The sequence below is a fragment of the Furipterus horrens genome, unplaced genomic scaffold, assembly GCF_987537825.1.
Source record: "Furipterus horrens unplaced genomic scaffold, mFurHor1.1.pri manual_scaffold_1, whole genome shotgun sequence".
Classification (NCBI taxonomy): Eukaryota; Metazoa; Chordata; class Mammalia; order Chiroptera; family Furipteridae; genus Furipterus; species Furipterus horrens.
The window spans coordinates 30,048,007-30,071,275 of NW_028327171.1; the positions used below are offsets into that span (position 1 = coordinate 30,048,007).

At 31.7% G+C, this 23,269-nt stretch overlaps 1 protein-coding gene across 2 annotated transcripts in view; it reads right to left on the reverse strand.

Annotated features, from left to right (window-relative positions):
* BCHE (butyrylcholinesterase) overlaps positions 1-23,269 on the reverse strand; it is a 58,769-nt gene that overhangs the window by 32,115 nt on the left and 3,385 nt on the right. For both annotated transcript variants that reach the window (XM_090273476.1, XM_090273484.1), the window contains exon 2: positions 18,547-20,071. In XM_090273476.1, coding sequence (XP_090129602.1) covers positions 18,547-20,063 — 1,517 coding nt within the window. In that variant the 5' untranslated portion in view covers positions 20,064-20,071. The remainder of the gene's footprint in view (positions 1-18,546; positions 20,072-23,269) is intronic.

Below are 23,269 nucleotides of genomic sequence, written 5' to 3' on the forward strand. Positions count from 1 at the left end.
TCTTTTTGATTTTATACATTTTTTAAGTTTCAACACTAAGAAAGCCACAGACATTTTTTTCTTGTATCGTACCTTTAAAAGGTAAACAATCCATTGTATTCCTTAAGAAATTATGAAATAATTTCCTTTTCTGATAAAAAGACAAAATTGTTATGAACATTTTTTCTGTAATGTAGACATATTTCACATTTATTTTATGGGGGCTATTTGGGGATTTGGATGGGTAACATAAAGCCAATATGAGTGAAAACATTGAAATATAGGTACAAAAAATAGCTAAATCTAATTTCCATGTGGTTTTAATTTTTTTTTAGTTTATGAAATATTTAACTTTTTGTCAAGACTGCAGTGATACCTAAATTTAATGTTTTAAAAAATTTTATTTTATTTAATTTTAGAGAGGGAGAAGGCAGGGGGGAAAAAAAGGGAGAGAAACATTTAATCCATTGTTTCTTGCATGCTCCCAATGGGGACCTGGCCTGCAACCCAGGCATGTGCCCTGAAGGGGAATCCAAGTCGTGGTTTCAGTTTGCAGGACAAGGCCCACTGAGCCACTCACCAGTCAGGGCCTTAATTTGAATGTGCGTCTCTTGTGTGGCATACTAAATACGACTTAAACAACTTATTTTTTGAATTGTTATATAATAAAAATTTAGGATGAATAAGTAGAGTTCAAAGATTTTTGACATTAAAGATACTTTAAAATATGTTACTTTCCATTACGTTTATTTATGTGTAATCTCACATGTGTAGCTATTTAGATCAATTGCTCATATTTAGAATAAGTTTATCAGTGACACATAAGGCAAATGTTTGTTAGGTATATTCCCCTCTAAATATCTCACACATATTAAAATGTTTTTTTTTTTTTTTTTTTTTTTTTTGTACTCCAAGAGTAGCATGCTTTCATATTACAGTATTTTCAAGGTAAAGTTAAAGTATATAGTATAATACAACATGTTTTTTATGATTATTAAATTTATAACAATAAAAGTTGACTTTAAGTATGTCCTATAGGACATGGCCTTTCACTTAGCTATCAAACTTAAAAATAACAGTGTTACAAAACTAAGCATTGTTTTATTATCATAACATTAAAAAATGCCACAATTTCTTTGGTTTTTCATAGAGATCAGTAAAGTTTTACACATCTTAGAATGTTTTTATGTTTTTGATTCTTAGTAATATTAAAATCATCATTGTTAATCATGATGCTGTGTGATAGACATTGTATTAATTGATTTAAATACATAATTTTTACTCCAATTACATAAGCTGAGATTTATTTAGGGGACAAAAACAGTATGCTTTGCTTACTGAATTTTTAAAAATAGATATCTGACAAGAAGAACTAAGTTTAGTATCTATAGTTATATTCAATATGAGCTACAGATAACATATTTCTAAATTGTGATTTTCCAGTAGCAGATTCAAATTCACAGAGAAAGTCTATGAAAGTTTTCCATATGGTCTCTACTAAGCAGATTATGCCCACTCAAAATATCTCCATATGCAAGCCGTCTAGTGTGTCCTGGAAGAACGTTTATTTCTAGTACATGCATTTCCTTCATTTGTGTGGTGAAGTTGTATTTTAAGGGACTCACAGCAGACTTCACAGAGCTCTATCCCTTTATAATGTTTGTTTACATTCTATCCTTGGGTTGTCAGCTTTCCACTGGGACAACATCTTCACTAGTCAAATTGCCCCTGGGAGTAAAATACCTGTGCCATCAGCTCTGCTTCAGTGCTCGTCTAGAGAACAAAGTTTTTCCATTTGAAATGAGTAGCTAGTTGTTAGACATTAGTTTCCTTAGCAGTATTTGAGGCAAGTCGTTACTATTTTTATATTTTAAAATATTTTTTCATTCTTAAGTATACTATAAAGTGAAGAACTGGTGTGATGATTTTAGCTTATAAGACAAACTGTGTCAAGATCAGAGGATAGAACTGAAGGGAAAGTTCTGGAAGAACCTAAACATCTGAGTCAAGGTAATACATGAAAATGTGCAATTAGTGATGATTCTCTCTCTCTCTCTCTTTTTTACATTTTACTTGTTATAAATTAACTTGACTGAAATTTATTTCACAGCAATTATGAAATGAAGCTGCTGCAGTACACCAGCAATAACTAAACTAAATACAATTAATCTTTTATTTTTAAAATCAGTCATGGGAATAGTAGCTATGTTAAATTTTAATTAGTAAAATATAATATGAAAACAAAAGCAATGAAACAATCTTGCTCAAAAGTAGATCACTCAAATTACAATTTAATCTCAGTAGAGAGATTTAGATCTCTCCCTTCAATAAGCAGTTAATCCCTACGGAAGGGCTGAAATTACAAATGATTTTGCCAGATTTTTTTCTAGACTCCTTTCACTGTTGTCTCTGATTTCAAGCTACTAAAAATGTTCAGGATGCCATTCATAATGGCACAGGATGTTCACAGTTTTTTAATTGCTCAATCATTTTTACTTTTATTTTCAACATTCCCTGATGGTCTTCCACACACATTTTTTTTGGGGGGGGGTGGTTAGGATTATGGTTTATGACTTCACTTTGGCTATTTCCAAGTTCATTTTGACTATTTACAAATAAAATATAAAAGATATATTAATATGTAAGTAGAACCTTTTTGATGCTGAACTAAATTTGTATAATCTCCTTTTGGATATTAAATTACCAAATATTTGCATTGACAATTGTTATGATTTTGTTTTCTTTTTTTTCTTATCAAATGAATAATTTTCAGTTCTTAAATCATTAAAGATTTAAGATCAGTTTTGATTTTTATCACTTTATTTTCCTTTAATAGATAATTGGTGATGCTTATATCTAGAGCAGATTTACAATAGCAGAATTTATATATATCAATGTTTTGTAAACTTAATACTATTACAAAATAAAGGTTATTAACCCTTAAAAATAATAAAGAGTTAGTTGAGAGCATATTTTGTTTAACCCATAATAGCTCCACCACTTAGATTAATTTATTTACAGTAAAATATTTTTTAGTAAAAAAAAAAAAAAGAAGAAAGTTATGACATAATGTTGACATTAATTTCTAAGCTCAAAATGGTATTCTTCTTGACCAGAGGTGATATGTCAGTGAACCGAAACATAGATAACTTCTCCGTTCTTTCTACAAATGCTCCACCTGAGCAGAAATAAGTTTATCCATTTTGCCAATCCCCAAGCATCAAACCTACACTGGACTCTACTTATTTAGGTTTTCCTTGATCTCTCTAAATAAAGGTCTGATATGCAATCCCAATAGTCATGTCCTGTGTTGCTGCTTCTAACTTTGCTACTAATGCAGCTTCTTAAATTCACTATTGCTCAAACATCCCTTGGGAAGAGTGTTTCATTTTTTGTTAGACCCCGTACCCACACAATCTATAGATTATTTTTCTTTGAATAAAGGACTTCCAACTTGTTACTGAATTGTTTTATTTTTTAACTTGATACCAAGAAATATAAATTTATAATTTTAAACAAATTTTCTGTAAAAATTTCAAAATAAGAGCAATTGTAAACTTCAATTTCATACTTACAAGTTAGTAGTTTTTTCAATTTAATATTACTTATTAATTGTATATGAATTATTTCTGTTGTACTAATGGTAGAAAGAAAATGTAATCAAATACAAAAAATATATATAAAATAACCAATATTGTCTATACAATAATTTGGGTAGAGATTTAAAAACTATTTTAATTTATACATAGTCCATTATAAGGCTGAATAAACTAACAGAAAAATATCTGAACCCAAAAAATTGATAGAGAAAGAAAGATAAAAATCTGTACGTATTTGAATCTTAATTTTTTTTATAATTGTTAAGTCTATATAACTTCCACAATATTGGTTTTTCAATAAAACCTCTTATATTATGTCTAAATAATTTATTTTATGTTAACTCAAATTGACAAGTGAATAGAATATTGTAACTTGTAATTTTTATAAAATTAAAAAATTAAATCTGAAATTACAAAGTTTAGTTTATAAATAGAATTAGTTTGAAGATTCTACAAATAACATGTTTTCTGGCTTATGTTATTTTCCATTCAGTTATATATAATATATCAAAATTCTTTATGAATATATTTTATGCAAGAGTCATTTCCTGATGTTATCTTTTCTTAAGAAAAAAAGAAAACCCAAATCCAAAAATAGACAATAAAATATACTCAAGTATATATTCATAGTTTTAGAGATTCAGGCTACAGAAAAAATGAAAATTTTCTTCTATAATAATATTAATATTTAGATTAACCTTTGCCCTTATGATATTAATCTTTACTTCCCTCAGCTCACTTAACAGTTAACGGGAACCAATCTTGAGGAATGCGGCCAGGACGTTAGAAATATAGGCTGTCCCTTGAAAGTCACCATTCTCACCATTAGCCAGTCTCTGCTGTCCTAATCCAGGTGTGAGAGCCAACTTTTAGTTGTGTTTTTATTTTTGTTTCTTTTGTTCTCACCAGCTTGCGGGCCCTTCACTGAATGTCCCTCTGACCACTTTCTCAGTGTTTGCCTAGCCCTGCTCCCGGGGGCTGTGTTCAGTTCTGTGCAGTACGTTGGACTTGTAGTCAGAATGACCAGATTTAGCAAAGCAAACTAACATACCCAGTCAAACATGAATTTCAACTAAACAAGTCACTCTTTTTTTTTTTAGTAAGTATATTCCATGCAGATTTATGGGACAGAAACTTTAAAATGTTGTGGAGCTGATCTTATAATTTAACTGGGTATTCTGTACTTTATCTGGCAACCTTACTTTAGTATGTGTCTGGAAATATGTCAGGTATTTTACATATATTTTCTCCAATTTCCATGACAACCCAAGAGATAGGTATTAGCATTCCCATATAAAAGATAAAAAAACTAAGGGCAAAGGGATTTAATGACATTATTTTCCACTGGTACCTAACAATTCTGATAGAAATGGAGTAAAATACAGGGAAGATGTACCTGGTTTCCATCAGACCTCTGGGTTCAAATTGGATCTCTGGCTTCTACTAATACATGTCTATGGAATTTTGAGCAGCATAAGCTCTCTAAGCCTCAGTATCCTCGTCACCACCTGTTGATTATAATCATACTTTCTTAGAGAGCTGTCACAATGAACATGGAGTCCTGAGGGCAGAGGTAGCACATGTTAGCAGTCAATAAATTTAATGAATATTATAACACCAACAACACAATAAACATAAAATTATTCATCCAAAGGCTGTTTGGTCAGTATTTTTTAAAGAATACTCTGACCACACAAGAAGACTAAGTAATAATGATTATTATTATATGTAATAACTATATTTATTTATTAGCTAAATAATAATAAAACATTATGTGTAAATAATATTCCTCAAAGGCTATTTTTATTGTAGCATATCAATTTTATCTCATCAAATTAACTTTTCCAACATTGCATATTTCCCTGAATGCTAAAGAGAACATAGAAGACACTGCACAGCATGCTATTTGGCCTTGGGGGTCAATATTTTGTCACCATATTTACTAGCTCACATATCAGAGGTTCTTCCCCAAGCTGCTCGTCTGGCTGTTAGTCTCCCACCTGTGGGACTGTTGTGAACTTGCTTGCTTCCTGTGTTAGCTCTCAGAAAACTGCTGCTTCTGCTTTGTCTCTCATCTTAAAAAATAAAAGGGTAATTCTTTAAAATTTAGTGATAAAATTTAAGTAGAATAAATACAGGGATAGATAAAAGTAGGTTTACAATTGTGAATATGCAAAACACGATTTTTTCCTGTATTATTATTTATTATTTATCATTATTACTAACCTACTTTTGTCCAACCCTGTATCAAAGAAGTATTTAATGATAGATTTTTCTGGTGTTCAAAATATTTGAGTGTTGGTTTTTTTACCATTGTTTCTCATGTCCTGATTCTCTCTGTTCTCCACAAAATTCAAGTTACAACCAGCCTGACTTCTAAGTGTCTTGCATTATATTTACATGCATGGTTTTCTTAAAAGAAAATAAAAAAAAATTGATAAAATTAAATTGGGACAACTCTAGCAGCATAATCAATAAAATATAGTTTTAAAAAATAAAATATTTTTAAATGACAATAAATAAAATAAAATTAGGTAGGTGATTATGATGCTGACACAAAACCAAATTAGTCTCATTAATCACTGTACCATTCCCATCAGCACACAAACATACTGCAATAGTTCCCACATAAAACCAAAACCAAACCCCCCCCAAAACAACAACAACAAAAAAAAACTCACTCCCTCTCTTGTCCCTAAATACCTTGATTTGATTTCCTCACTCCACTTCAGAGTAAAGCTCTTTGTGAAAGTTGTTTCAAATTGCAATTCTAATTCCTCTCCTCCCATTCTATTCGGAATCTTCATTAAGGTTTTTGTTCCCACCATTCCTTCAAAGCATCACATGTTTTTGCCACAAATAACCTTCACATTTCAAAACCCACAGACTTTCAATATATAGTTCCATATAGTGTTCATTATATTCATTCTGTATTTGATAAATATATTAGCTCCCTTCTTGAAATGCTTTCTTCATGTGGTCTTGGGGAGATATTTTGTTCTCTTAGTTGCCCTTCCAACTCATTAGCTACTCATTCTCCTTGCTAGCTGCTCCTTCCTGCACCTGACCTCTAATTTTGGAGTGCTTAGACATATGTTCTGTCTGCAACCTTCACAACTGACAGAATCCTGTATCATGGCTTTAAATACCATCTTCATGCTGTTCAATATCAAATCTGTATCTGTAGCTCCTACCACTCTCTAGAATTCCAGACTTTAGTGTCTGAAGAACTCTTTTGTTGCTCTAAGTGTCCGCAAATAGGCACCTTAAAAATGAAACTGTGACTACGCAATCCCAACTATACTCTCCCAGAGTCATTCTTATGTCAGGACATGTCACCTCTGTTCTTCTGGTAGCTCAGTTCGAAACTCATGGACCATCCTTGTCTCCTCTTATTCTCTCATACCTCACATCCAATCTACAAGCAAATACTGTAACATCATCTTTCAAAGTATACCTTGGATCTGACCATTTCTTTACACTTAAACCAAATCCAAGACACAATTATTTATCATCTAGATTTTTATATGATCTCCTAGTTTTTCTGTTTCACCCTTATTTACCTACTTATCAGAGGTATTTATAAAAATTAGTATAATTATAGCACATAACTGCCCCAAATCTTCTATGGCTTACTGTTTCATTCAGTGTAGATACCAAGGACTTACTTAAGCTTCAAATCAAATACATCTTGGTCCTCTATGCTTCTCTGACTTTACATTCTACCACTTACCACTCACACATACGAGCTTTCTTGTTGTTCGTTCAACAATTTAAAAACTTCAGTCTTAGGCATATCCATCCATGTTGCTTTCTCTTCTGAGAAAACATCTCCATGATGTCCACATGATAAGTTTCTCCCTGATATCCACACGATGAAGTTGGTTACTCTGCTCTGACATTCCACTCACATCATGCTCTGTGGCCCCCTATTATATTAGATTGTAAGGCCCTTGAAGGTAGAAATTTTCTCTTTGTTTTTCTTCCTAATGCTTTTCTTTCTTTCTTTCTTTCTTTCTTTCTTTCTTTCTTTCTTTCTTTCTTTCTTTCTTTCTTTCTTTCTTTCTTTCTTTTTTAATATTCCTTACATGCATATATTTTTATTGCTGCTGTATCACCATCACCTAGGTAATGCTTTATGCATATAGACTTTCAAATATATTTGTTCAATGACTAAATGTAAACAAATCACCATAATATGTGATTGATCTGCACAATTTTTTTCAAAATTTGTGATTAGCAACAGCTCTATAAAAATGTAAATTCCTTTTTAAGGACATTGATGAAATTCAGAAATATTATCAAACCAGCAAAAAGATAACTGCCATTATGGATTTTAAGCAAAACATGAAATCTAACATGTGACAAACTTATTTTTTGTTTGAAATGGATTATCAGATAAAATATATTTCAATGAGTATTTAATACTAATAAAATAAATATTATTTTGATATTAATTCTTTCAGACTGATACATCAAAAATAATTCAACTTAATATGTATAAGGTAAAGACTCATTCGCTGTTACATAACAGTGGTCTGTCAACAAGTTAATATTAACATTCATGATAAATTTGTTGATGTCCCAAACAGGTTAACAGTACCTATTACGAAAATAGGAAAAAGTCCAGGAAATATATCAACATATAGAAAATAAGAGGATGCCATTATACTTTTTAGCACTCTGACATTGCGTGTTATTGACTGGGAAGCCAAATTTGAGCAAGAATAATTTCTTGGAACTCATCAATCTAACCAAACACATTTTAGTTATTTTGATGATGGAACAGTAAAAAACACATTTAATACAGTAAAAATATTTAGAGTCATTGCATTTTTTTCTTTGTGAAATTTGAAGTTATTACTTTGTATCTGACAAGTTTTTAAATGTATTACATTTATATTTATATTACATTTTATTATATTATATGTTATATTTATATTATATTCATATTATAAATTTAATTAAAATGATTTATTAATTCTAAGGTCAGACTGAAGTTAAGAGTTACAAATGTTACAGTTTTTTCAATACAGAACACACTTAGGAAAACAGAGAGAACAAATCACATTAATTCCAGCTATATGGATCCTATAAACGTGATTTTCCATGTTTTAATGAGCCTCTTTATACTACAAAAGCATTAGTTTTCCCTGTCTTTATTGTTGTAGATAAAGTATTTTCAAACACTTAGTCAAATATATTTTAGTTTTATAGCTCTCTTTATAGATGTAGCCCTTTGGGGATCTGTTTTTTTCCATCTCATTCCATTATCACTAATAGTAAAACACTGCTGCACTCCGAAATCATTTTGCAAGTGATCTTATGTACACTTTAAATTGTCTCATGATGTAATTCTTCCTTTTCAAGTAAGTAACACTAAAGCATATACTTTTTTTTTTCACCTACATATGTATTCTATCTGATAAATTTTAAGTACTTTAACAGGAATGCTGCAGCTAACATTTATTATTTTGTTTCTTGCAAAATAATTCCTTACCTAATTCTTAAGGGGGAGCATAAAAAGACATAAAGTAACAGAATATCAATGCCATCATGATAGCAATAAAATAAATCCAAGGGGATTTGAACCCTTGCTCTTTTGCAAAGTCATTGAAATGTTCCAGTTAGGTTAATTATGATAATGTGTCACAATAATTATAGAATCAGAGGGCAAGGATTTTTTCTTTACTCTAGAAACCACATGAAATATTAGCTGTCAGAAAATCTAATTATAAGTCTGATAATAATTGGACTAGATGGTCAGATGACAGACTTTCACAAACTTAAACTTGTCTCTATATATCATGATGTCTAATTTTAGTCTGTTCTCTGTCCTTAACTCTAACATTAACCAGGCAAGTATCAGCATGCTAACATGTGAAAATTATAAGTTTGCAACCAAGTGCATTTGCTAAGCATATTTAATGAATGCTTTCAATAATTCATAGTGAAAGCAGACTGATAAATGGATAATACAAGGAAATGAAAGTTAATAGCCCTGAGTCATAGTTAATCTTTGTTCTGTTACTTATTTGATCCAATTCTTTTTTCTTCTATAACCACACTTTTCTCATCTGAAAAAAAAAAAATTGATAGTGTCGTCATTTCAGCATTTTTAAATTCTAATTCTTGTATATCATACCTCATCAGTGTAATGGTACTATTCATGTCAAAACTACTTTTAACTGCTATCCTTTTGCTATATTTAAGAAATATCTTATTAAGAAATGTGTTGTCATGAAGTTCTAAATTATTTTTTAAGTTGAAAAATATGATAATTGAATACATTAGAGTTTAACTTAAAGATTAATTTTTTGGTGAAGAGATTTGCATAAAATCTATATAGCAAGTACATACACATGCTAAATTCCTATATAGAGATTTAGAATAAAGGAGCAATAAGTCTTTGCTTACACTTCCTTTTACTTTTCCTCATGTCTTCTATTACCTTTTGGAAACATAAAACAATTCCAGGTATGAATAATCAAGGAACACACACACACAAAATACAAATACACTCATTTGAAAAATAAAGATTAAAATACTGTATTTTAAATTACTTTATGTGTCATATATAACTAAACAAGCTAGAAATATATGTATTAAACACTAAATGTTATTAAATCAACCTCACCTTATACACATTAAAATATGTTATTATTGAGTGCATTTCTAGTTGTAAGTGAAGTTATTGTAATGCACATGAAACACTCATCCCTTTGTGTATGTATCTCCCAAATGACTCAAATCAGAAAGTTCATTGCTCTAGACTCTGTAATTTTAATGATTATAATTACAATTTAGTACAGAGAAAAATGCTTATTTTTAAATTGTCTCAGTTATTTTACAAATATCTTGTGCATTAAGAAATTATGGCTTTGAATTTAGTTTAATCAACTACTTCCCAGTACAAAAAAATAAAAATAAAAAAAACTTTTATCATTTTTTAATAGATCAGTGAACTACGAGAATGAAAACTGAATAATATATTTTCATTTAATAAATTATTCATTTTGTGATAAAGTCCCCTACAGTGTAAAAGAATAAATAAGTAAAATGCATGAGAATAGCAGCAATTGTAATGCTGTAAAGTTACTTATAATTATTTAAATTTTTCTTTTCATGATATAAAAATAGGACAAAATAAAAGTAACTTGTGTCATAGCATTTATTTCTGGCAAAAACATGTTAGGAAATCTTAACCATTTTAGAGAGGCTCTAAATAAAGTAATTATCACCAAAAAAAAAAAAATCCAGAAGGATATTAGTTGCCTCAGTTTTTCAGTTTTTTAAAGTTGTTTGAAAAGTTAATTGGTTAGCATTTATGCCAAAAATTGTGCATTTTGGGGGGGAGGGTGGAACCCAAGTTTAATGTTAAATAAAAATAGATTGAAGTAGTTTATGGTTGGTAGAGGAAAAATTAAATTTTTTTCATGGAAAGAAATGCAATTTCTTGTCAATGGTTAGGTATATTTTAATATGTCTGCAAGGAAGGTATATTTATATCCTCATTTACAGATAAAAAACAGTAGGAAATTTTAAATAATATGCCTAAGCTTATGTATACATAGGATCTATAGAAAGATTAACATTGGACACATCAGGGCAACCCCATATACTAGGGAAGACTGTGTAACTACTCTGTGAATGGCTACCCTTGAGTTAGTCCAAGAAAGAAGCTCTGAATATAATACCAGAGACGATGTAGTAAACAAAAGATGGCTTACTACAACAAAGGGCCCTGGAATAATGATCTTCCTCTACTTTACGTTACGTTGTAATTTATTTTGCCTTATTTTCCTTCTTTAGCTATTCTGGTTTCGCTGGTAAATCAAGTTTGAGTTCACTAATCTCCTGTGTCCCTGGGATTATGCTGAAAGGATGTCATTAAGTGATGCTTAATTTAATTTGTTGGTCACCAAGTTAATGCCTGGATGAATAATTGATAGATATAGGTTATACTGATATTTTAACATATATTAGTATAGTATATTGGATGTAATACATATTTTAACCTGTGTATTATTTGGGTAAGATTTTAAGGTCATTTTTAGAGATGGGATTGAGGTTAAAGCAGGAGCAATCAAAATACATACAGATGGTGATTCCAATTAGCAAAAGCCTAACTCACATTACAGCTTCTGTTCTGTAAGTAATCTCAAACACTGCAACTAAAGATACCAAATTTGAACATTGTTAATGTTACCACAGAAAAGGTTTTCTTTATTTTTGTCAAGAACTTAAATTATATACATTTGTACATGCTTTGGAAATTAATACGATATTTTTAGGTAACTGAAAATGAGTTCATATAACTGAATGAGAAATAAAAGGTTAATATTCCCTTAAAACGCAGATTGGGAAGAGGCTGGGCTTTTATCTTTGTCCACAATGGAGTGATTGAAACTGGGTTAGCATTTCCAACATGAACAATGATAACAGTGGGCACAACAGCAAAAACAAGGCAATGGGTTTCAGGAATTTGATATGAGACAACACAAGAATATGATGTTTGAAACAAGGGGAACTTCTAGGTGAGTCAATGTTTAGTGTGGTTGCTTATGAGGAAATTTTCTTTTCCAATATGCAGGATACTTGAACCACAGCAGCAGAGTACAGTAGCTCTACTGAGGTTAACAAACAGAAGTAAGACTTATGGAATACGGAAGAAACTAGAATTGTGTGGCAAAGCTCCAGAAAAAAGAGAGCTAGGCAAAGGGGTGAGCTAGAATTCTCTGCACGGGGTTCCCTGCAGATTTTTGGCTGAGGCCTAGGCCAAATATATATATATGCATATATATGGTATATATACGTATATATATATATATATATGGTATATATACGTATGTATTTTGTATATACATATGTGTGTGTGTGTACACACATTTTTTTTTACATCTCATTAAAACTTCATTGATACTAAGTGTTCAGATGAATGAAAAGTTCATACTCTAGGAGTAAGAAATATAATGGGACCAAGTCTGTTCCCCAACTAACAGACTCTTAAGTCGGGTACCTGCAATATCCTCAGTGAAGACAGACTTTTTAGTTAAGTGTAGCCAAGTTGGAGAGTCTATAAAATATCTTGGACCTTCTGTGTATCCATCTAACAAACTATAAAACTAAGCCTAGTATACATTTGAGACAAATTGAAATCTATACACATCCCTTAATTGAGCTGTGTGATAAAATAAAATGTATTTTTCAGTGAAAGCATACATTCTTCAGAGGAGGATAAAATAATATAAAATTTCTACTGCACATCATCCACAAAGTTTAGCATAAATTTGAAAATTATTAAGCATACAAAGAAATAGGAAAATAACAACTTAACTCATGAACCAGTTACTGAATAAGCAAAAAAAAACTTGACATTATTTTAAATATTTTTAAGAATGTAAACAATAATATCTTTTAAAATAGGAAACAGAGAGGAACTCTTATCAAAGAAATAAAACTATTAAAAAAGGAAATTTTAGATCTGAAAACTAAAAGAAGTGAAATAAAAAGTTCAATTGATGAGTGCAGCTACAAACTGGAGAGGACAGATGAGTCAGTGAGCTTGGAGAGACATCAGTAAAAATAATACTAGTTTGAAAAGTAGAAGCAAAACTGAAGAAAAGGGAAGAGAACTTTAATGACCTGTGGAACAAGATTAAACAGCCAAGTATATGTATAATTGGAGGTTTAGAAGAAGATTTAAATGTGAATGATGCAGAAAGAATATTTGATGAAATACTGATCCAAAATATCTCAAATGTGAAATTAAAATCAACAGGAAGTATCTTAGAGAGCCCCAGACCTCTAAAAAGTACAAAGAAATCACTTTTCATAATGTTATGGACAAATAATTGAATATCAGAGATAAAGAGAAAATTTTGAAATCAACTTGGGGGTAGGGCAGGGGAAATATTGCATGGAGGCGTATGATCATATGACTAAAGGCTTGCTTCCCATCAGAATTTAAAAGTCAAGAAGATAATAGAAAACATCTTTATACTGATAAAAGAATTTTTTTTTAAAGTTCAACTCAGAACTCTTTATATTCTTAAAAAAATGTCCTTCAATTTAAGTAAAATGAAGACATTTTCAATAAAAGAAAGCTGACAGGATTTGTAATGAGCCAACCTGTCCAATAAAAAATCCTAAAGAATGTCTTTAGCATTAAGGAAAATGATGCAGATGAAAACTAGAATCTGCAGGAAAGAATAAAGAACACTGGAAATGGTAAATATGTAAGTAAATATAAAAGACTGTTTTTCTGTTTTCACTTACACAATACCAACTGTTTAAAGCAAATGATATTTAAGAGGGATTTTATATTAATACATTGCCTAAACATATGACAACAATATAAAAATATGAAAGAGTGCACGAAATATTAGTTTCTTACATTTGTGAGGTAGTAAGAGTAAAATAAAAAACAGGAAGCATGAATTGTGAAGAAATTGGGAAATGTCAGTTGCAAAGTGCAAAGTGGTTCAGTTTTAACTCTAACTAGACTGTTCTATGTTACATAAATAACTCTTGGTCTTAAAGCAACCACTGGGGAAAAAATAAAGGCAAGCAAGAACATTTCTATACAAATAAAAATACATTTAAAAATTCACTTAATATAAAAAGAAAAAAAAAGCTGCAGAGGAGTAATAAGAAGGATAAATTAAAAAATAAAAGTAAGATGGGAGTGAAATTAGCCAGATAGAGAAGGACAAATACCATATGTAGAATCTAAAGATCAAAATAAATGAACAAAATAGAAATAGACTTATAGATTCAAAGAACAAACTGATGGAGTTTAGAGGAGAGGGGTTTTGGGGACAGGTTAAAAAAAGATGATGGCTCTGGCCTGAATGGTTCAGTGGATTGAGTGAACCAAAGGGTGAACCAAAGGATCACCACCAGTTCGATTCCTAGTCAGGGCACATGCCTGGATTGCCGGCCAGGTCCCCAGTTCAGGGCATGCGAGAGGCAACCACACATTGATGTTTCTCTCCCTCTCTTTCTCCCTCCCTTCCCCTCCTAAAAAATAAATAAATAAATAAAATCTTTAAAATTTTTTTAAAAAGATGATGGGATTGAGAAGTACTAATGGGTAGTTATGAAAGAGGCATGGGGATGCAAAGCGCAGCCTAGGGAATACAGTTAACTGTTATACATATGGCGCCGGGTGGGCACTTGAATTATTGGAGGGAACACTTTGTAATTCATGTGAATGTCTACTTACTGTGCTGGATACCTGAAACTAACACAACAAAAATGTTGAATATAAGCTGTAATTAATAAAATTTAAAAATCAAAAGTATAGCAAAAATGCATACTTAAAACCACATTGATACTTACATTAAATGTTAAATGGATTAATTACAGTAACTGGAAGGAAGGTTTAATAAAAACAGAGGTGGGCTGGATGAAAAGATTGAACAAAATACATTATGTAGACATAGCAAAGGAAACTTTATGCATCTGTCAATATCAAACAAAGCCAACTTCAGGACAAAGAGAGACATTTCATTATGATAAAAATCAATCAGGAATACCTCATCTTAAATCAATGCATGAACTGAATAGCATTGACTTAAATTATAAAAGCAAAATCAGTAGAGGTAAGTGGAGAAATAAATAAAACCACAATTATAGTTGAAGATATTAATATCTATTTCTCAATATCTGAAACAAGTAGATAACAATATTAGAAAGAATATCAGAAGAGCTGAGTAACCATGCACTAGTTATTTATGAAACACATCATGTCAAACAACTGAAAAATGCACATTTTTTCACAAGAGTACAAAAAAGAATCACCCATATTGCTCATATACTGAATAATAAAATAATTCTCAATATATTTCAAATGGGAATTTGAGTATAGTCCCTTACTAGAACCAGATTAAGTGAGAAATCCACAATATACCTAAAATATTTACAAATATTTGCAAGTTAAATAACAGATCACTAAATGACTCAATGACGATTTTTTTTAAAAATCACAGAAAAATTGAAAATTATTTTGAGCTTAAGCATAATAAAGTATACATTATATACTTTGCATTTTTAAGAAGAAATTTTATTAATACATTTTATAAACCATTATCTCAAATTTTCTGAATAATAATTATAACTCCTACTTTTTAACTTTCCTAATGTATCATTTTGGGTAATACGGAAGGATAAATCTGCAGTTTTCAATCGTATTATTACATTTGGAATGAATAATTCTTAATTGTGGGGACTGTCTTTTGCATAATAGGGTGTCTAGCAGCTTCTATGCCTTTACTTACTAGTAACAACCACAGTGCCAATCATGACACTTAAAAACAGCCCAGACATTATTCCCTGGGCTGAGAACTAGAGTTAGATTTCGGACCCTAACACCAACTTTGTTTCCATTGGAGTTTACTGAACTATTCTAAGCTTCTATATCTGTTCATGATTATGCTTTGAAAAAGGATAATGCACAGCACAAGATTAACATTGTGTTTGCCACGATGTCAACTCTTAACAAATATGAAGTATCTTTGTTCAACTGTGAAAATATTGATTTACAGAAACCCATCAACTAAAATGACATCTTGATATGGCTAAACTACTTAAAAAGTTTACTTTAACCTGTTGGTTTGTAATCTTTTTAATGTAAATTTATCATTATAATTAAAATGTGTCAACCCTCATTTATTTTCTATTAACATATGTTAAGCACAGAAGTAGGTTAGGATTAAGCAATCTATTCTATTAAATATCAAAGATCCAATTATTTGAACTGTCGTTATTCAAGTGCCATAAACAAGACATTTACCACATTTGATTCTCAGTGTTCTCCACTGTGACATAAGAAAATATAAATTTTTTGATGATTTCAACATGCAAAATATGAAGTCCTTTAAAATTATAGGCATCAATAATTTTAAGAAATATTTGTAATTCAGTTATTTATAATCTCCAGAATTATAAGAAAGAAGTAAAATATATTTAAATCACTTTATATGTATATAGCCTTTAGGAAGAAAACAGAATAAGATATAAATAATTCTAATTCAGCTTTAGAAATAAGATGATTCTTAAGCAGAAATTTAAATTGACTTTGAGAAAGCATAAAATATTACATCATTTCAAAAATATAATAACCCATGTATATTATAAAAATTATATCTTTTATTCTTGCTAGCCTTTACAGATTCTCATTTAGCTATTAAGTAAATATTTGTTATGTATATATGCCCAAGTCAGTACTTAAATAAGTATTCAATATATCACAATTTTTCTTTCAAGAAGCTAGTGTCGTCTACTTTAGGAGGCTCAAGATACAATAAAAGATAGTATAAGGACGAGGTATAGTCAATAACGTCTGAGAAAGTAAAGTAGCCTGAAGCAATTAAAACTCTGGGAATTAAAAATATGCTTGATGAAACATTAGTTGCTGAGTATCTTTAAAAATTTTAAGACTTGTATTATTTAGAAGAAGAGGGGTAGATGTCCTAAATAGGGTACATAACAAGAACAAGGCTCAGCTTGAAATCTTTGGCATTTATGCGATAACTGTCCTCCCAAGCAGACAGGCATTGTTGGGAAATATGGTTTTCAGCAAGACTGGAGAGGCCTTTTAGTGCCAGATGGAAGAATATTAGCCTTATATATAGTGGATTAGTATCAAAAAATTTTAAGAATTATATCATAAAAGTATTTTGTAGAAAGATACACAGAGTAACATGGATTACAATAATTTCCAAATGGGAGCTGGAAAAGAAAACCAGGAAAGTATAATATCACTATCAACATTCTTTTGAATTATACAAGGCAGCATAACTGATTGGATTAATGCATCAATTAATAGGTGATTTTCTATAAGTACTCCTTTTAAAAATTGATGCCCCAATTTTTATTTTTTATTATTCTAATTGACACAAGTTATTTCAATGTATAAAATTCATCTTTGGTTTACAAATGTAGTTTTTAAAAAATCTTATTTTCTATACACATATTTGTATATTTCAAAAATACAGAAATAAAATTTATATTCAAAGAGATTATTTTCTCTTTTTTAAAGATGTTAGTTATTTACTTTTAGAGAGAGGGAAAGAACTGGAGAAAGAGAGAGAGAGAGAAACATGTGCGAGATCACCACTCGGTTGCATCTCACACACCCCTACCTGGGACCTGGCCTACAACCTAGGCCTGTGCCCTGACCGGGATTTGAACATGCAACCTTCTGGTCCATAGGCCGGCACTCAATCTATAGAGCCACATGAGCCAGGGCTGACTCTTGAGAACATAATATTACAAAATTTTTAGCATATGATGGAAAATATCTAACTTTGTAAAGTTTCTGTTTCCTATTATCAGCCATACGACACCTCAGGTGGAAAACAGCTTGGCTTGGCTAAACATGAGTGGCTTTATAGCTTCTGTCTAACACATGTTCCCTGAAAGTTCTGAGCAAATCTATTAGGGGAAAAAATTCAATAAAATGGCAAACTCTGTATTTTGGGTAATGTAAAGACGAACCCTATGACCATGTTGCCCTTTGGGATTCCCTGAGCCGGTGTGTGTTTCTGTATGTATCAGGTACCACTCTACCCCTGCTTAAGAGAATGAGGAGAAGATACATTTCTACTCTTTCCTAAACCTGTGAACATGAAGAATTTTCAGGCTAAAAAGCATGGTCACAGTAATTTTAGTTCTCAAGGTAAACATCTATTTTCGTACAAACTCTGGCTTACATTGCTTAAGTATTCTGCAGTATTTTGGAAATAATATCACAAAATATTTTTCATAAAAGTTTTTTGATGATTTCTTTTAAGCATGCCAACACAAGGAATTGAAATTCACTGCGTAGTAAAAGCCAGCTTAAAGTACAAGGAGAATACATTTTTTAAATGGTTCTGTGTTTTTAATGAAGTCTGCATCAGGCACCAAGCAACGCTAAGCAAAACAACACAAAACAAGAATAATTATAAAAATTCATGCTTACCCGTATTTTGCAAAATTTGTCCAGCGTTTCATTATGGATCTGCTCAAAATTTCCTCAGCTTTTGTGTAATTCACTCTTCTTTCCAGAGGTAAGCCAAAGACAAATTCAATTTCATAGCCATGCATCACTCCCATCCATTCAGGCCAAGGAAGTTTGGATGATTGGTGTTCAAAGTAATAGAAAAAGACATTATTTCCCAAATCTGAGAACTTTTTGGTGAACTCCAAGGCAGGGCATATGAAATTGTAATCCCCAACAACATCATCCAAGGCCTCACGGTAATTTTCAGCTCTTTGATCATCTAACCAGTCTGTGTAATGGAAAAGTATCGATTCCCTTCCAAATTCACTCACTTCTTGAAAAAATATTTTTAAACCTTCTTGAAACTCTGTTCTAGTTATGATACTGTTGTTATCTTTGCTGAAACCAGGTGCACCATATACTAAAAATGCTGTCCCTTCATCTTTATTAACACCCACCAAGATCTCGGTTTTTTTAAACTGGCCAAGATTGAGTAACGTACCTGGCATGTCAGTGAGAAAATCACCATCCACAGTTGGGCCAAAAGCTACTGACAAGAGCATACCAGAGGGGACAACAAATACTTCATTCAGAAGAATTTCTTGGGGATCTTTATTTCGAAGGCATTTGATTATCTCAGTCTCATTTTCTCTAAAGCAACCAATAAATTTAGCTAAGGTCAGGGTTCTGTTCTTAGCTTCGTCAAGAGGTTTCACTGCCCAAGGGGCATTAGAAGATCCACTTTGCAGAATGGCTCTGGTAAACAATGGGTGACTTCTAGGGGACAGTAAGTGAAGGCCAACTGAAGCTGCTCCGGCACTTTCTCCAAAGAGAGTTACGCTTTTAGGATTTCCACCAAAAGCTGCTATATTTTTTTGGACCCACTGAAGTGCCAACTGTTGGTCAAACAGGCCCATGTTCCCTGGTGCCTCAGAATTTCCTGGTAGAGCTAAAAATCCTAGGGCACCCACCCTATAATTCATTGAAACTATGATAACTCTTTCAACCCGTGCCAGAAACTTGCCATCATACACAGGTAAAGATGATGTTCCAGTTTGAAAACCGCCACCGTAGATCCATACCATGACAGTAGCATTTTTGGGTTTAGGTACTGGAATCCACACGTTCAGATATAAACAGTCTTCACTGAGGTCAGTATTTGGATTCCACATCTCTGATCCAAGGAAGCCTGGAAAACTTTGGTCTGGGTTCTGATAGCAAGAATTTGCATATTTTGTGGCATTCCAAATATCAGACCACTTGGTCAAGGATTGTGGCTTTTTGAACCGAAGTCTACCCACAGGTGGTTGTGCATAGGGAATTCCAAGAAAGGCTGTCACTGTGCCACCAAGAACTGGCAAGTTTATCCCTCTGACTTTACCATTCTTGGTTGAAATTATGACATCTTCTTCAGAGTGTGATTTCCCGATAAGCACCCAAGGCAGAATAAACAGCAAAAGAAATTGGATGTTTATGATTGTACCCTTGCTCTGCATACTGGTTTCTGAAAGAGAGGTAAGTAGCAAGTTTTAACAGCCTCATGCAACCTGCATTGTATTTTATTGATAATGACTAACTAAAATACGGCAACTCTAATTAATCTTACAGATGATGAAAACTAAGAAATCTGCCACCACTACAGTCAAAGATATTTTAGTTTTCAATTTCAAAAACAAATAAGTGAAAGGAAAAAGTAGAAACTAATTCACTTTGGAAAAAATTATCATCAAAACTTTGTAAGAAAGATTTAGTATTTTATATAATGGGGGCCCAAAAACCTGGAATTATTTTCCGGAGAGCAGGCCCATTGTAGTAAAGGCTTCCGTCACTAAGTGAGTGTGCTGAGAACCCATCTGTATTAGTGCACCAGCTGGCGTTGTTGTGAGAGGCTGTGCTTGGCTTCAGTAAATTCTTTTGAAGACTCTTTCAGCGCCTTTGCTGATTTCATGATGGGTGGTTTAGGAGCACACGTGCCTATACCTCACTGAATGTTCAGCAGTTTTTTATCAAAAATGGCATGATCCACATGCCCCACCAGAGGCGGATTTAATGGTGGGCTTACTGGGCATGCAACCTAGGCCCCAACTTCTAACAGGCCCCGCAAAACCCCAACTTTATACTTTTTTCTAATGACACCAAGTTTGGTTTTATATGTGCAGTTTTAATTACATACAAGTTGTAAACTTGTGGGTCCCTTCAGAAGTCGGGGCCCAGGGCACACACCCCATGTTCCAGCCGTTAAATCTGCCTCTGTGCCCCACCCTCCTTATTCACCCAATCTCACCCTAAGCAACTTTTTTGTTTCCTCAGATGAAAAAGTTCCTCAAAGGGAAATATTTTGCTGGTGTGGAAGAGAAGAACCAAGACAGCAGATGCACTAAAAGACATCATAATTGATGAGATCAAAGACAGTTTTGAGCAGTGCAAGAAACATCTTGATAGGTGCACTGCATCAAATGGAGAGTACTTGGAAGGTGACTGAATTTTAAACGTGCAAGAATAAGTACACAGTTTTTAGTATATACATTCTGTGTTTTTTGGGTCCCCCTTGTATAGGAAGTTTGTCTCAAGCATGTACAGATATTTATACTTCATAGCACACACAGCCCCAACATAAGTGGCATTAAGTGGTAGTCTACTTATTACAGATATAATTTCTACTTTGGTTAGAGGAGGAAATACAAATCCATGCATTCTCTTAAATATTTACAGTTCTAATCACAGCTGGTTGGCTCTTGACGTAACTGTCTTCTCTTATTGTCTTTTTCTGTTTACATTGTCCCTTCTGTGGTCCGTTTTGCCTAATGGCTTCTTCCTTTATGCAATCTCAAAGATTACTTTGGCTTTTCTCACTTTTTCTAATAATTTCTCAAATTTAGTATTTTTCCTTAACTATCAAAATACAAGTACATCTGACCATGCTATCACATTTAACCTCACTAGCTGCACATGCTTTAATAATTAACTAATGTACAGGTATGTAATGACCAACCCCTGATTGTAAAATTCCTTCCATGTCAATATCTCCTCCCATGCATTATATTATCAGCCATTGCTATTGTAATTCAGGTAAAGAAGACTTCATGATTATTCAATTTATTCTATTTCAGAGAAATTATCTGGAATATATCTGCAGCCCTCCCTTTCCAATTTTTCCCATAGGTCTTATAATGTTAATAGATTAGTTTTCATAATGTATAGGATAAAAGGCAACTTATTGTATTATTTGCTTCTTAACATGCAATGAATAGGTTGTCCAAAATCTCTTCTGATTATAAATTGAATGTATAGAGGAAGAAAGCGTTAGACAGAAAGGACCAGAGAAGGGACCATGGAAACGGATGTACTTGTATTTTGATAGTTCAGAAAAACACTATAGTTGAGAAATTACTAGAAAAAGTGGGGGAAGCTAAGGTAATCTTTGAGACCACAAAATTATAACTATTTAGCATTTTCTTAAATAACATTTATTTGATTACATGAAAATACCATTTGGGGAGATCAAAATTTTATTAAATATTCATAGTGCACTTGAGTTTTTAAAAATAAAATAATTAAAAATCAGATTCAGAAACTTTATGTGACAAAGAGGAAAGGAAAATGTAATCCAAATATAATTTAAAGGAACTAACACCCTTATATTACTGAAAGAAAATCTGATTAAGTTGTCAAATACAGTACAAACACCAAACTCATCCACATAATGGTAATAATGGTCTACAAATATATTAACTCCTGTCTTTAATAGTTCTGATAGTGTAATTATAAGTCCAACTAATGTGTCCAAAGAGTTAATCCTCTGAGCATTGATAATTTGTATTATGATTAGTTATTATCATTATTCTTAATTTAGATTTTCTTAGAAGGCAGATAATAAGGTCCTATCCTGATAACTATCCTGGATCTAAGATACTTATATTTAAATTAGCCTAATTCACCAGAGCTCATGACGAATAGTGATCAACAAGTACTTTTGATTCTCCAAAAATATCTGAATAATCCATTGAGTATAATATTTTTTCAGTGTCAAATACTTACAGATATATCTTTATCTCTATTTTCCTATCTTTATCTCTGTTTATATCTATGGCTAACTCTATATCTATGTATCCACTCAGTCTCTAACCTATAGGTATGTACATATATTTACATATAATAACTTTTGTAATTTTTTAAAAATTAAACACTTATTTTTATGTTTTCAATTTTGATACAATTGAATTTGTGCTAAGATCAATAAAATATAGTATTGAAGTATGTAATATTTAACACTTTATATCCTACTTTATTATTTAGGTATTATAATTATAATAAATGAAATATAACAACATAAGGGTTCTTGTAGACTTGACACTTACTAATAAAATTCTAATAGTTTGAGTTTTAGAAGCATTAGTAACACAGTTTTTTTTTCCTTTTAATAATTTGTAAGTCCTTTCTTTTAAATAAATGGAGGTGGCATTTGGAGTAGAACAAAGAAAGTACTGTGATGAATTTTTCTTCTCTTTTTTTGCAATTCTGCTTTGGAATGAAAAAGAAGTTAAACTACAAAGCTGGTTTACTTTGACCTGCATTTCAACAGATTAATCACAGCATCACTGGTTGGACACATTTCTCTCTTTGGCCTACCTCAATCAATGTTCTTCTGAATCTAATGTAAAGATTGTCAGATTTTTTCTTGGTTTTATATAAATATTATTTT